The sequence below is a fragment of the Mustelus asterias genome, unplaced genomic scaffold (assembly GCF_964213995.1).
Source record: "Mustelus asterias unplaced genomic scaffold, sMusAst1.hap1.1 HAP1_SCAFFOLD_77, whole genome shotgun sequence".
Classification (NCBI taxonomy): Eukaryota; Metazoa; Chordata; class Chondrichthyes; order Carcharhiniformes; family Triakidae; genus Mustelus; species Mustelus asterias.
In genome coordinates this window covers 80,616-94,844 of record NW_027590136.1, presented here as the reverse complement: position 1 = coordinate 94,844, position 14,229 = coordinate 80,616, and the positions used below count along the sequence as shown (strand labels likewise).

Genomic DNA, 14,229 nt, shown 5'->3' with positions numbered 1-14,229 from the left:
CGAAGTATAACTCAGACATCAGAGGGACGTTTTTTACACAGAGGGTGGTGGGGGCCTGGAATGCGCTGCCAAGTAGGGTGGTGGAGGCAGGCACGCTGACATCGTTTAAGACTTACCTGGATAGTCACATGAGCAGCCTGGGAATGGAGGGATACAAACGATTGGTCTAGTTGGACCAAGGAGCGGCACAGGCTTGGAGGGCCGAAGGGCCTGTTTCCTGTGCTGTACTGTTCTTTGCATCATTCATCAATTCATATCCAGTTACTTAGCTCATCCCAGCTGGACACAATCCAATCAGAATGATTATTATATACATTTCATATAGCTCCAATGAAATTAATAACTGGGTATCATGAGGTTGTGTGATCAGCTCATGAACTGATAGATTTCCTCTCCCATGTTTCCCAGACCCCCTTCATCAACTGTCCTTGGGCCTTCTCTGTATCTCGACATAGGTTCCTTTGCCTTGTCCCTGTTAGCCACAGTCCCTGTTAGCCACAGTCCCTGTTAGCCACAGTCCCTGTTAACAGTTACTCAGAGGCAGCTGCCTGGGGGCGGCTAAAGTGGGAGTCCCTGTGGAGTGAGCTGTTTCCTGTGTCTGTATTACTGAATACCCCCTAGAATGTGGTCAAGTCAGCTAGCCCCATGATGCTTCTCGAACTGTTATACTCCATTGTGATTAGTATTGTATATTGCTGGTATGAAATGGAATATCTATATATCTAATTGCCTTTGCTTCAGGCCTATCTCAACAGAGTGTTTGGCCGTTTTTGTATTAAACATTAGCTCACTGGCTACAGTGGTGAAGGGAGTTAACCTTACTGTTTCTGTAAGTTGGTTTAGACCCCTGTTCAAATATGTTTTACTGTGAGTTTACCACAAGTAACTTTTAACAAGTCGTTGCTATGGAGAATGCACCAAGGAACAGTTAATTTCTAAGGTTTTGTCCAAGTTTAAACCCGGCGTGTCGATTTGGGTTGGTCAAGGCAGTGCCGGGAGTTACAAAACAGGGAATGGCTGACTCCCAGGTTTTTGTTTATTTGAAAAAGGCCCCATTCCTGTAGTTAGTTGTGAAGTCGCTGGTGTCTCTGCAGGTTACATAACAGAGTGAATCCCTTCCCACACTAGAGCGGGAGAATGGCCTCTCTCCAGTGTGAACTCGCTGGTGTGTCCTCAGGTTAGATGCAGCATTGAATCTCTTCCCACAGATGGGACAGGGGTAGGGTCTCTCCCCGGTGTGAATTCGCTGGTGGGTCTGAAGGTGGGATGATGTTTTGAAACTCTTTGCGCAGTGAGAGCAGCTGAACAGTCTCTCCTCACTGTGAATGCACTGGTGGGACAATGTGCTCTGAAGAGGTCAGAAAGACGCTACCACAATCAGAGCATTTAAAAGGTCTCTCGTTGGTGTGAATGGGCTGGTGTTTCAGTAAACTGCACGACTGAGTGAATCGCTTCCCACACTCAGAGCAGGCGAAGAAGGGTTTCTCCCCACTGTGAACTCGCTGGTGTGTCCGCAGGTTGGAGAGCTGACTGAATCCCCTCCCACACTCAGAGCAGGTGAACGGCCTCTCCCCAGTGTGAACTCGCTGGTGCCTCTGCAGTAGGGATGGCACACTAAATCCCTTCCCACACACAGAGCAGATGAATGGCCTCTCCCCAGTGTGACTGCGTTGATGGATTTCCAGATCAGATGGGGAACAGAATCCCTTCCCACACTGAGAGCAGGTGAACGGCCTCTCCCCAGTGTGAACTCGCTGCTGTTTTAGAAGAATGGATAACTGAGTGAATCTCGAGCCACACACAGAACAGGTGAACAGCCTCTCCCCAGTGTGAACCCGTTGGTGTGTCAGCAGGGTCGCTGAACGAGTGTGTCCTTTCCCACAGTCAGGGCAGGTGAACAGCTTCTCCCTGGTGTGAACTCGCTGGTGCCTCTGCAGGAGGGATGGCACACTAAATCCCTTCCCACACACAGAGCAGATGAATGGCCTCTCCCCAGTGTGACTGCGTTGATGGATTTCCAGATCAGATGGGGATATGAATCCCTTCCCACAGTCCCCACATTTCCACGGTTTCTCCATGGTGCGGGTGTCCTTGTGACTCTCCAGGTTAAACAATCAGTTAAATCTCACACAGAACACGGGTACAGTCTCTCCCTGCTGTGAATGCTGCGATGTATTTTCAGGCTGTGTAACTGGTTAAAGCTCTTTCCACACTCAGTGCACTGGAACACTCTCACTCGGGTGTGTGACTCTCGCTGCTTTACCAGTCACACTGATGTCTAAAGCTTTTTGAAGTAGACAGAACTGAAAAACATTCCTCCTTCTAGATTCAAAGACCGAAGATATTCAGGTCCCGACGAATTGAGGACTCTGTCAGATGTTGATGTGACGTTTGGTCTGAGATTTCTGTCTGTAAATCCTCACCTTCTGATATCCTGTAAAAGGAGTTTACAAAAGTCATCACAGTCACTACAGGATAGAAATGCAGAACAGAAAATTATAGTTTCTATGGAACATTCTTTCCTCTCTCATTCCCCCCAAAAGCTGTGAATCTCCATCCCACACACTCTCCCTCCATTCTCACTCTGCTGTATCTAATATTCACCCTCCCAATTCTCCTGAAGGTGCTGATTGAGGCTGATTGACAGATCCATGCTCACTGCTTCCTGTCCTGGACACAGAGAGCTGGAAATCTCCATGCAGGCTGCCAGACAGATCTATGTCTATCTGACTGGACTAACAATGTGTGGAATGTACAGACTGGATTCACTTCCTTTCCCTTCAGTTGCTGCAAGTCCCCAATAATAATAAATGTACTTTATTACAGAACCATAAATAGCAGATCTAATCTGTACTACATAACATTAGACATATCTCTGGTCTATATTAATTTATTATTCTCTTAAATGTCAGCCATCGCCTGTGGAAACCAGCCCTTTAATTGTGAGCATTAGGAAAGAGACCATCCTTTTAGCCAGACAAATAAATGTGTCAAGCTGAGGGAGCAAACGATGTCAATGTCTTTAAGAGAGAGAGACCTGGGCCAACCTTTCCAGAGTCTGCAGCCTCCCTGGATTCACTTCCTTTCCCTTCAGTTGCTGCAAGTCCCCAATTTCCCCCAGAATGAGAAAATAAATGGAAAGGGGGATAAAAGAAAGTGTTTTACTCACAGATGTTGGAACAGGAGGAAGTTTGAGCCTGTCTGAAGCTCAATCTTTTTTTTTAAACCATTTTTTTCTGTAGCTTTTATTGTCAATGTCTCTGAGTGAATATATTAAACAAGAACACCATATTGTTTCAGAACTGCAGTGTACTTGGCAATTTTGCTTTCAACATTCTTCTCAGCTATTTTCTTCAGTTTTAAAACTTTCTTCTTTTTCTCATAGTAAAGCTTGGCTTTTTCTTTTCGCTTCTCTTCAAGCGTGGCTGTAACTGCCTGGTATTTCCAACCAACCTCATGAGCAAGGCGACCAAGGAGAGCAAACTTACGAGTTGGCTTCAAATGTACAATCTTCAGGGCTGCTGGCACAACCATACGTTTCCTCTTATCGGACGGAGGGGGGATCCCATCGAAGACCTTCAGTCTGTCCAAAGCAGCTTGACCTCTCTTTGTCTTATGGGGCAACATACCTCTTACAGTTCTCCAGAAGATCCGGCTTGGCGCTCTGAAGTGACATGGGCCACGAGAGGGGTTAGTATTCATCCTCTTGCGCAAAAAAGCAAGATACTTAAGTTTATTTCATAGAAATCATAGAAACCCTACAGTGCAGAAGGAGGCCATTCGGCCCATCGAGTCTGCACCGACCACAATCCCACCCAGGCCCTACCCCCACATATTTTACCCGCTAATCCCTCTAACCTACGCATCCCAGGACTCTAAGGGGCAATTTTTTAACCTGGCCAATCAACCTAACCCGCACATCTTTGGACTGTGGGAGGAAACCGGGGCACCCGGAGGACACCCACGCAGACACGAGGAGAATGTGCAAACTCCACACAGACAGGGACCCGAGCCGGGAATCGAACCCGGGACCCTGGAGCTGTGAAGCAGCGGTGCTAACCCACTGTGCTACCGTGCCGCCCTGTAGAAGTTGCCAGAGATGTTAATCCCTTCACACCTCACCACCACCACTCTGTGGCCTATTAAGACCTGTTTAGCCACGATGGCAGCCAGCCGGCCCAGGAGATGGCCCCGGCCATCCAGGAGCAGCACCTTGTTGAAGCCGTCCGCCAGAGCAGCAGCTTTGCTGGGCAGGAGTGAGCAGCTGAACAAGCTCATTGTCCCACTTCCGCATTCAGACAATGGGGGAGCTCTGATTGGCTGGAGGACCAGACTCCTTCCGGTCCTCCGACTTTCCATTGGTCAATACCTCATCATGGGGAACAAAGGGAGCTCTCCCTGCACATGCGCAGCTTCCCCCCCTCCCCCCGCACATGCGCAGTCTCCTTCCTGCCTTGAACACGGGCGGCTGCCCCTCTCCCCCGCACATGCGCGCAGCTTCCCCTCTCCTCCGCACATGCGCGGCTTCCCCATCTCCCCCGCACATGCGCAGTCCCGGGCCAGGCCGGGGGGGGGGGGGGGAGATCATCGAGAGGCTTCTCGGCCTGGCCGGTGACGTCAGCCGGTTGCCCCGGGGGACACCTCGGCTCGAGGAGGAGGTGCAAAGGGGGCGCGCGCGCCCGGGGCCTGCGCACTGGGAAACCGTCGAGGCGTCACCGCGGATTGGACACCAGCTGAGCGCGGCGGCTGACGGTCCAAGCCCCGCCCACTCACCCCCCCCCCCCCACGTGGGCTCGGGTCCCGCCCCTTCATTGTCTACATGCAGCGGATTGACCAATGGCGGCGCTTGGAGGACCGGATGCGCGCTGGTCCTCCTGCCAATCAGAGTGTGTGCTTTGTGGCAATGGCGACAGTGGTCTTCCTCTGTTGTGTGAATGGAGATTGAGCTTCAGGCAGACTCCAACCCCCCCCCTGTCCCCAGCCTCTGTGAGTAAAACACTTTGCTTTTCTCCCCCTTTCCAATTCTTTTCTCATTCTGGGGGGAAACTGGGGATTTGCAGCAACTGAAGGGAAAGGAAGTGAATCCAGTCTGTACATTCCACACATTGTTAGTCCACTCAGATAGACCTATATCTGTCTGGCAGCCTGCATGGAGATTTCCAGCTCTCTCTGTGTCCAGGGCAGGAAGCAGTGAGCATGGATCTGTCAATCAGCCTCAATCAGCACCTCCAGGAGAACTGGGAGGGTGAATATTAGACACAGCAGAGTGAGAATGGAGGGAGAGTGTGTGGGATGGAGATTCACAGCTTTTTTGGGGGGGGGGGGGGGGGGGGGGGAATGAGAGTTGTTGAAGTTGTACAAGACATTGGTAAGGCCACACTTGGAATACTGTGTACAGTTCTGGTCACCCTATTATAGAAAGGATATTATTAAACTAGAAAGAGTGTGGAAGAGATTTACTCGGATGCTCCCGGGACTTGATGGATTGAGTTATGAGGAGAGGCTGGATAGACTGGGACTTTTTTTTCCCTGGAGCGTAGGAGGCTGAGGGGTGATCTTATAGAGGTCTATAAAATAATGAGGGGCACAGATCAGCGAGATAGTCAATATCTTTTCCCAAAGGTAACGGAGTCTAAAACTAGAGGGAATAGGTTTAAGGGGAGAGATACAAAAGTGTCCAGAGGGGCAATTTTTTCACACAGACGGTGGTGAGTGTCTGGAACGAGCTGCCAGAGGTAGTAGTAGAGGCGGGTACAATTTTGTCTTTTAAAAAGCATTTGGACAGTTATATGGGTACGATGCAGCAAGTATTCTCACAACACCAGGTTAAAATCCAACAGCACGAGCTTTCGGAGCGCTGCTCCTTCATCGCTCCGAAAGCTCGTGCGACCACTTGCATGAGACTACTTGCTGTGCTTACCCCAATCCAACGCCAGCAACTCCACATCATGGGTATAGAGGGATATGGGCCATTGGGACTAGCTTAGGGGTTGGAAAAAAAGGGGCGGCATGGACAAGTTGGGCCGAAGGGCCTGTTTCCATGCTCTATGACTCTGTGAGGGGGCAGAATGTTCCATAGAAACTAGAATTGTCTGTTCTGAATTTCTATCCTGTACTGACTTTTGTCCACTTATTTTTGTAAAATCTTCTTACAGGATATCAGATGGAGAGAGCTTGCAGAATAAAATCTCGCATCAAGAGCTGACAGGGTCATTCAGTTTATCAGAACCTACACTACTTTGAACTTAGAGGGAAAAATATTTATTTGTAGCAGATGATTTTAAACATCAATGTGACTGGAAAAACATCGAGAGACACACAGACGCACACACCCCTGAGTAAAAGTGTTCCAGTGCACTGACTGTGGAAAGAACTTTACCAGTTTGAACAAAAGTTGTACCATTCTTCAGCGGAAAGAGACTGTACCCGTGTTCTGTGTGTGTGTGGAGGAGGCATCAACTGATCGTCTAACCTGGAGAATCACAAGGACCTCCCCGCCATGGAGAAACCGTGCAAATGTGGGGACTGCGGGAAGGGATTCAGGAACCAGTCTGCACTGGAAACCCATCGGCGCATTCACACCGGGGAGAGACCGTTCGCCTGCTCTGTGTGTGGGAAGGGATTCACTCACTCGTCCCATTTGGGGGCGCACCAGGTAGTTCACAGCAGGGAGCGCCCCTTCACCTGCCCCGAGTGCGGCAAGGGATTCACTCACTCGTCCCATTTGGGGGCGCACCAGGTAGTTCACAGTAAGGAGCGACCCTTCACCTGCCCCGAGTGCGGCAAGGGATTCAGCCATTCGTCCCACCTGGGGGCGCACCAACGGGTCCACACGCGGGAGCGCCCCTTCGCCTGCCCCGAGTGTGGCAGGGGTTTTGCCCAGGCGTCCGACTTGGTGACCCACCAGCAGGTCCACAGCAGGGACAGGCCCCACGCCTGCCCCGAGTGCGGGAAGGGATTCGCTCAGCCGGCTGATCTCGTGGCGCACCAGGTGGTCCACAGGAAGGAGAGGCCCTTCACCTGCTCTGTGTGCGGGAAGGGATTCATGCAGTCTGCCGATCTGGTGGCGCACCAGGCGGGACACAGTAGGGAGCGACCCTTCACCTGTCCCGAGTGCGGGAAGGGATTCTCTCAGTCGGCCGATCTGGTGGCGCACCAGGCGGGACACAGTAGGGAGCGACCCTTCACCTGTCCCGAGTGCGGGAAGGGATTCTCTCAGTCGGCCGATCTGGTGGCTCACCAGGCGGGACACAGTAGGGAGCGACCCTTCACTTGTCCCGAGTGCGGGAAGGGATTCTCTCAGTCGGCCGATCTGGTGGCTCACCAGGCGGGACACAGTAGGGAGCGACCCTTCACTTGTCCTGAGTGCGGGAAGGGATTCTCTCAGTCGGCCGATCTGGTGGCTCACCAGGCAGGACACAGTAGGGAGCGACCCTTCACCTGTCCCGAGTGCGGGAAGGGATTCTCTCAGTCGGCCGATCTGGTGGCTCACCAGGCGGGACACAGTAGGGAGCGACCCTTCACCTGTCCCGAGTGCGGGAAGGGATTCTCTCAGTCGGCTGAGCTGGTGGCTCACCAGGAGGGACACAGTAGGGAGCGACCCTTCACCTGTCCCGAGTGCGGGAAGGGATTCTCTCAGTCGGCTGAGCTGGTGGCTCACCAGGAGGGACACAACAGAGACAAGCCCTTCACCTGTCCAGAGTGCGGGAAGGGATTCACTCAGTCCTCCCACCTGGCCACGCACCAGCAAGTCCACAGCAAGGAGAGACCCTTCACCTGCCCAGAGTGCGGGAAGGGATTCACCCAGTCCTCCCACCTGGCCACGCACCAGCAGGTCCACAGCGGGGAGAGACCGTTTTCCTGCACGGTGTGCGGGAAGGGATTCGCTCAGTCCTCCCACCTGGCCACGCACCAGCAGGTCCACAGCGGGGAGAGGCAGTTCAGCTGCACGGTGTGCGGGAAGGGGTTTAAACAGTCCTCCCACCTCCTGGCTCACCAGGCCGTCCACAGCGGGGAGAGGCAGTTCCCCTGCCCCGTGTGCGGGAAGGGGTTTAAACAGTCGTCCCACCTCCTGGCTCACCAGGTCGTCCACAGCGGGGAGAGGCAGTACTCCTGTCCCGAGTGCGGCAAGCGGTTCACTCAATCCTCCCACCTGGTGGCCCACCAGTTAGTCCACGGCGGGGAGCGGCCATTCACTTGCTCCGAGTGCGGCAAGCGGTTTGCCCAGTCCTCCCACCTGGTGACACACAGCCAGGTCCACGCCAGGGAGAAGCCCTTCACTTGCCCCGAGTGCGGCCGGGGCTTCATCCAGTCCTCCCACCTGGCCGCCCACCGGGTGGTCCACGCCAGGGAGAAGCCCTTCACCTGCCCCGAGTGCGGCCGCGGGTTCGTCCAGTCCTCCCACCTGGCCGCCCACCGGGTGGTCCACGCCAGGGAGCGCCCCTTCACCTGCCCCGAGTGCGGCAAGGGATTCGCTCAGTCCTTCTACCTGCTGATGCACCAGCGTGTTCACGCCGGGAAGTACTCCCCGCCGGCCCTGGGTGCGTCGAGGGAGCCGCTCGCCGGCCCCCCTCTCTGCCGCAGCGCCAGCGAGTTCGCTCTGCTGCGGGCGCCCACCTTCGCCCCCTGCGTGGGCATGGACTCCCTCCTCCACCTGCTCTTCCACCCCGGCTGCCGGAACCCCGGCGAGTTCGCCCTGGGGGGAGGCTACCCGCCGGCCCTGGGGGTGGGGAGGGAGTCGCTTGGCCACCCCGCTGATTCATGACGGGGCGGCCCAGCTCGCGAGATCAGCCCCTGACGCGTTCGCCCTGGAGGGAGTGCCGTTGTCCTGCTCCGCGCGTGGGAAGGGATTCGCCCCGTCTGTGTGACCTGCGGGGCACTATTGGCCTCCCAGCGAGTTCGCAGCGATTCAAGTGCCCCTGTCTCCCGGGCGTCAATTGTCTCGATTGAAGTTAAGTATATGGTATGAGATTTTCCAGCATTTTCTCTTACCCAAGTCCAACAGGGTTCATTTGGCAGCACAAGCTTTCGGAGCGCTGCCCTTTCATCAGGTGAGTGAAGGGAGCAGCGCTCCGGAAGCTCGTGATCCCAAACGGACATGGAGGGAGTCTCCCTTCCTATTTGTGATTTGCTTTTATCCTGTTGGACTTTAAGCCGGGGTGTTGAGAGACCTTTTACTGCGAGCGTATACAGGTGGAGGGAACTGCTTGACTAGTTCCACCAACACGTATAAAGGGAGACTCCCTCCCTGTCCTTTTGGGTAGCAATGAGCATGCGGGGCGCTGCTCCCTTCACTCACCCGACGAAGGGGCAGCGCTCCGAAAGCCCGTGCGACCAGATAAACCCTGCTGGACTTCCAGAGAAAATGCTGGAAAATCTCAGCAGGTCTGGCAGCACCTGCAAGAACATAGAACAGTGCAGCACAGAACAGGCCCTTCGGCCCACGATGTTGTGCCGAGCTTTGTCTGAAACCAAGATCAAGCTATCCCACTCCCTATCATCCTGGTGTGCTCCATGTGCCTATCCAATAACCGCTTAAACGTTCCTAAAGTGTCTGACTCCACTATCACTGCAGGCAGTCCATTCCACACCACAACCACTCTCTGCGTAAAGAACCTACCTCTGATATCCGTCCTGTATCTCCCACCACGAACCCTATAGTTATGCCCCCTTGTAATAGCTCCATCCACCCGAGGAAATAGTCTTTGAACGTTCACTCTATCTATCCCCTTCATCATTTTATAAACCTCTATTAAGTCTCCCCTCAGCCTCCTCCACTCCAAAGAGAACAGCCCCAGCTCCCTCAACCTTTCCTCATAAGACATAGAACATAGAAAGCCACAGCACAAACAGGCCCTTCGGCCCACAAGTTGCGCCGATCACATCCCCACCTCTAGGCCTATCTATAGCCCTCAATCCCATTAAATCCCATGTACTCATCCAGAAGTCTCTTAAAAGACCCCAACGAGTTTGCCTCCACCACCACCGACTTCAGCCGATTCCACTCACCCACCACCCTCTGAGTGAAAAACTTACCCCTGACATCTCCTCTGTACCTACCCCCCAGCACCTTAAACCTGTGTCCTCTCGTAGCAACCATTTCAGCCCTTGGAAATAGCCTCTGAGAGTCTCCCCTATCCAGACCTCTCAACATCTTGTAAACCTCTATCAGGTCACCTCTCATCCTTCGTCTCTCCAGGGAGAAGAGACCAAGCTCCCTCAACCTATCCTCATAAGGCATGCCCCCCAATCCAGGCAACACCCTTGTAAATCTCCTCTGCACCCTTTCAATGGCTTCAACATCTTTCCTGTAATGAGGTGACCAGAACTGCGCGCAGTACTCCAAGTGGGGTCTAACCAGGGTCCTATAAAGCTGCAGCATTATCTCCCGACTCCTAAACTCAATCCCTCGATTAATGAAGGCCAGTACGCCTTCTTGACCGCATCCTCCACCTGCGAGGCCGATTTAAGAGTCCTATGGACCCGGACCCCAAGGTCCTTCTGATCCTCTACACTGCTAAGAATGGTACCCTTCATATTATACTGCTGCTTCATCCCATTGGATCTGCCAAAATGGATCACCACACACTTATCCGGGTTGAAGTCCATCTGCCACTTCTCCGCCCAGTCTTGCATTCTATCTATGTCTCGCTGCAACTTCTGACATCCCTCCAAACTATCCACAACACCACCTACCTTGGTGTCGTCAGCAAACTTACCAATCCATCCCTCCACTTCCTCATCCAGGTCATTTATGAAAATGACAAACAGCAAGGGTCCCAGAACAGATCCCTGGGGCACTCCACTGGTCACTGACCTCCATGCAGAGAAAGACCTACCCTCCAAACCAGGCAGCATCCTGGTAAATCTCCTCTGCACTCTTTCCAGCGCTTCCACATCCTTCTTATAGTGAGGTGACCAGAACTGCACACAATATTCCAAATGTGGTCTCACCAAGGTCCAGTACAGTTGCAGCATAACCCCACGGCTCTTAAACTCCAACCCCCTGTTAATAAAAGCTAACACACTATATGCCTTCTTCACAGCTCTATCCACTTGAGTGGCAACCTTTAGAGATCTGTGGATATGGACCCCAAGATCTCTCTGTTCCTCCACAGTCTTCAGAACCCTACCTTTGACACTGTAATCCACATTTAAATTAGTCCTACCAAAATGAATCACCTCACATTTATCAGGGTTAAACTCCATTTGCATTTTTCAGCCCAGCTTTGCATCCTATCTATGTCTCTTTGCAGCCTACAACAGCCCTCCACCTCATCCACTACTCCACCAACCTTGGTGTCATCAGCAAATTTACTGATCCACCCTTCAGCCCCCTCCTCTAAGTCATTAATAAAAATCACAAAGAGCAGAGGACCAAGCACTGATCCCCGTGGCACTCCGCTAGCAACCTGCCTCCAATCCGAAAATTTTCCATCCACCACCACCCTCTGTCTTCGATCAGATTGCCAGTTACCTATCCAATCGGCCAACTTTCCCTCTATCCCACACCTCCTCACTTCCAAAGAACAAAGAACAATACAGCACAGGGACAGGCCCTTCGGCCCTCCAAGCCCACACCGCTCCCCGGTCCAGGATTGAATCCTGAATCCAGGATCCCCGCCCAATTTTCCAGCCTATCTACGTCCTAATATCCTATCCACCGAGCTGTCCCTCACAGCTACGATGCTTTGTTCATCACAACCTATTAACTCACCCCCACCTCCCCATTCCAGACCATGTGATCTCCAGGGAGAGGCGAAAACCCAGAGTGAAAACCCCAGGGCCAATATGGGGAAAAGAAAATCTGGGAAATTCCTCTCCGACCCCCTGAGGCGATCGAAACGAGTCCAGGAGATCACACTGGCCCTGATCGGAAAATGCTTCCCAACCCTAGTCATTTCCACTTCCACGAACACCATCTGAATTCCCTGCCCCCGAGACAGGTTCCCAACTATCCGCAGTCTCGCTCTGTACTGGCACCAGCAAGATGATCATAGAATGAAGCCTTGAAACGAGAAACAAGGAACAATTAGCCCGCGCCGCTCCCTGGTCCAAACTCGACCACTCTTTTGTATCCCTCCATTCCCACTCCGTTCATATAGCTGTCTAGATAAGTCTTAAATGTTCCCAGTGTGTCCGCCTCCACCACCTTGCCCGGCAACACATTCCAGGCCCCCACGACCCTCTGTGTAAAATATGTCCTTCTGATATCTGTGTTAAACCTCCCCCCCCTTCACCTTGAACCTATGACCCCTCGTGAACGTCACCACCGACCTGGGGAAAAGCTTCCCACCGTTCACCCTATCTATGCCTTTCATAATTTTATACACCTCTATTAAGTCTCCCCTCATCCTCCGTCTTTCCAAGGAGAACAACCCCAGTTTCCCCAATCTCTCCTCATAACCAAGCCCCTCCATACCAGGCAACATCCTGGTAAACCTCCTCTGTACTCTCTCCAAAGCCTCCACGTCCTTCTGGTAGTGTGGCGACCAGAACTGGACGCAGTATTCCAAATGCGGCCGAACCAACGTTCTATACATCTGCAACATCAGACCCCAACTTTTATACTCTATGCCCCGTCCTATAAAGGCAAGCATGCCATATGCCTTCTTCACCACCTTCTCCACCTGTGACGTCACCTTCAAAGATCTGTGGACTTGCACACCCAGGTCCCTCTGCGTCTCTACACCCTTTATGGTTCTTCCATTTATCGTGTAGCTCCTCCCTACATTATTCCCACCAAAATGCATCACTTCGCATTTATCAGGATTGAACTCCATCTGCCATTTCTTTGCCCAAATTTCCAGCCTATCTATATCCTTCTGTAGCCTCTTACAATGCTCCTCACTGTTTCATCATAAGCCGACCATGGGGGGGGACCTTATCAAACGCCTTACTAAAATCCATGTATATGACATCAACTGCCCTGAACCTTCATCAACACACTTAGTTGCCTCCTCAAAAAATTCTATCAAATGTGTGAGGCACCGACTTGCCCTTCACGAATCCGTGCTGACTATCTCGGATTAATCCGCATCTTTCAAAGCTTTGACACAGGGTTGTCCGGACTCGAAACCTCAGCTCTTTTCTCTCCTTGCAAGGTGCTGCCAGACCCACTGAGATTTTCCAGCATTTTCTCTTTTGGTTTCAGATTCCGGCATCCGCAGTCACTTTGCTTTTATCCTGTTGGGACTTTAAGCCGGGGTGTTGTGAGACTTCTTACTGCGAGTGTATACAGGTGGAGGGAACTGCTTGACTAGTTCCACCAACACGTATAAAGGGAGACTCCCTCCATGTCCGATGAGCACCGCAGGGGCTGGGGGGGGGGGGCGCAGAGGGGGCGTTACCACCCCCAGGAATGACATTATGGTTTAGTTAGTTAAAGCTTCTTTGACATTTTGTTGTAGTTATCCCACCAGGGTCTGTCACCCTTCTTATACTTTGTCTAATCTGTTCTTAATCTGAAATAGTTTAAAGAGACACTTATAATCGATAAGGAGTGGCGTGAGGTCGGGAGGTATATACCTGTAATGTTTCACTCTGTGAATAAATCTATACCAAGTAAAGATTGGAACCAGTTTTCTTTCCTTTCTTATCAAACTGTTGCAGAGAATGCTTGTCTGATGCTTGCAAACTTTGATTTATTATCGTCGTATGTATTAGCATACAGCAAAAAGTATTGTTTCTTGCGCGCTATACAGACAAAGCATACCGTTCATAGAGAAGGAAAGGAGAGGGTGCAGAATGTAGTGTTACAGTCATAGCTAGGGTGTAGAGAAAGATCAACTTAATGCGAGGTAGGTCCATTCTAAAGTCTGACAGCAGCAGGGAAGAAGCTGTTCTTGAGTCGGTCGGTACGTGACCTCAGACTTTTGTATCTTTTTCCCGAAGGAAGAAGGTGGAAGAGACAAAGTCTGGCCAGGCGGCACGGTAGCACAGTGGGTTAGCACTGCTGCCTCACAGCTCCAGGGTCCCGGGTTCGATTCCCGGCTCGGGTCACTGTCTGTGTGGAGTTTGCACATTCTCCTCGTGTCTGCGTGGGTTTCCTCCGGGTGCTCCGGTTTCCTCCCACAGTCCAAAGATGTGCGGGTTAGGGTGGATTGGCCAGGTTAAAAAAAAAAATTGCCCCTTAGAGTCCTGAGATGCGTAGGTTAGAGGGATTAGCGGGTAAAATATGTGGGGGTGGGGCCTGGGTGGGATTGTGGTCGGTGCAGACTCGATGGGCCG

At 52.3% G+C, this 14,229-nt stretch overlaps 2 protein-coding genes and 1 pseudogene across 3 annotated transcripts; 1 reads left to right on the top strand and 2 right to left on the bottom strand.

Annotated features, from left to right (window-relative positions):
* Positions 1-1,001: 1,001 nt before the first annotated feature.
* LOC144483723 (uncharacterized) lies at positions 1,002-2,460 on the bottom strand. Its single transcript, XM_078202263.1, has 3 exons — positions 2,452-2,460; positions 1,368-1,931; positions 1,002-1,282 (listed from the first exon to the last, which is right to left on the bottom strand). Exons 1-3 carry the CDS (start codon positions 2,458-2,460, stop codon positions 1,037-1,039), a joined length of 819 nt encoding a protein of 272 aa, XP_078058389.1. The 3' UTR covers positions 1,002-1,036.
* Positions 2,461-3,227: 767 nt separating this feature from the next.
* LOC144483775 (large ribosomal subunit protein uL13 pseudogene) lies at positions 3,228-3,734 on the bottom strand (annotated as a pseudogene). The gene has a single exon (XR_013496039.1). The product of XR_013496039.1 is annotated as a large ribosomal subunit protein uL13 pseudogene (transcript).
* A 1,168-nt stretch (positions 3,735-4,902) lies between these two features.
* On the top strand, positions 4,903-8,925 carry LOC144483745 (uncharacterized). The gene is made up of 2 exons (XM_078202281.1): positions 4,903-4,986; positions 6,156-8,925. The coding sequence occupies exon 2, from the start codon at positions 6,500-6,502 to the stop codon at positions 8,762-8,764; it is 2,265 nt and encodes a 754-aa protein (XP_078058407.1). The 5' UTR covers positions 4,903-4,986; positions 6,156-6,499; the 3' UTR covers positions 8,765-8,925.
* The last annotated feature ends 5,304 nt before the right edge of the window (positions 8,926-14,229 follow it).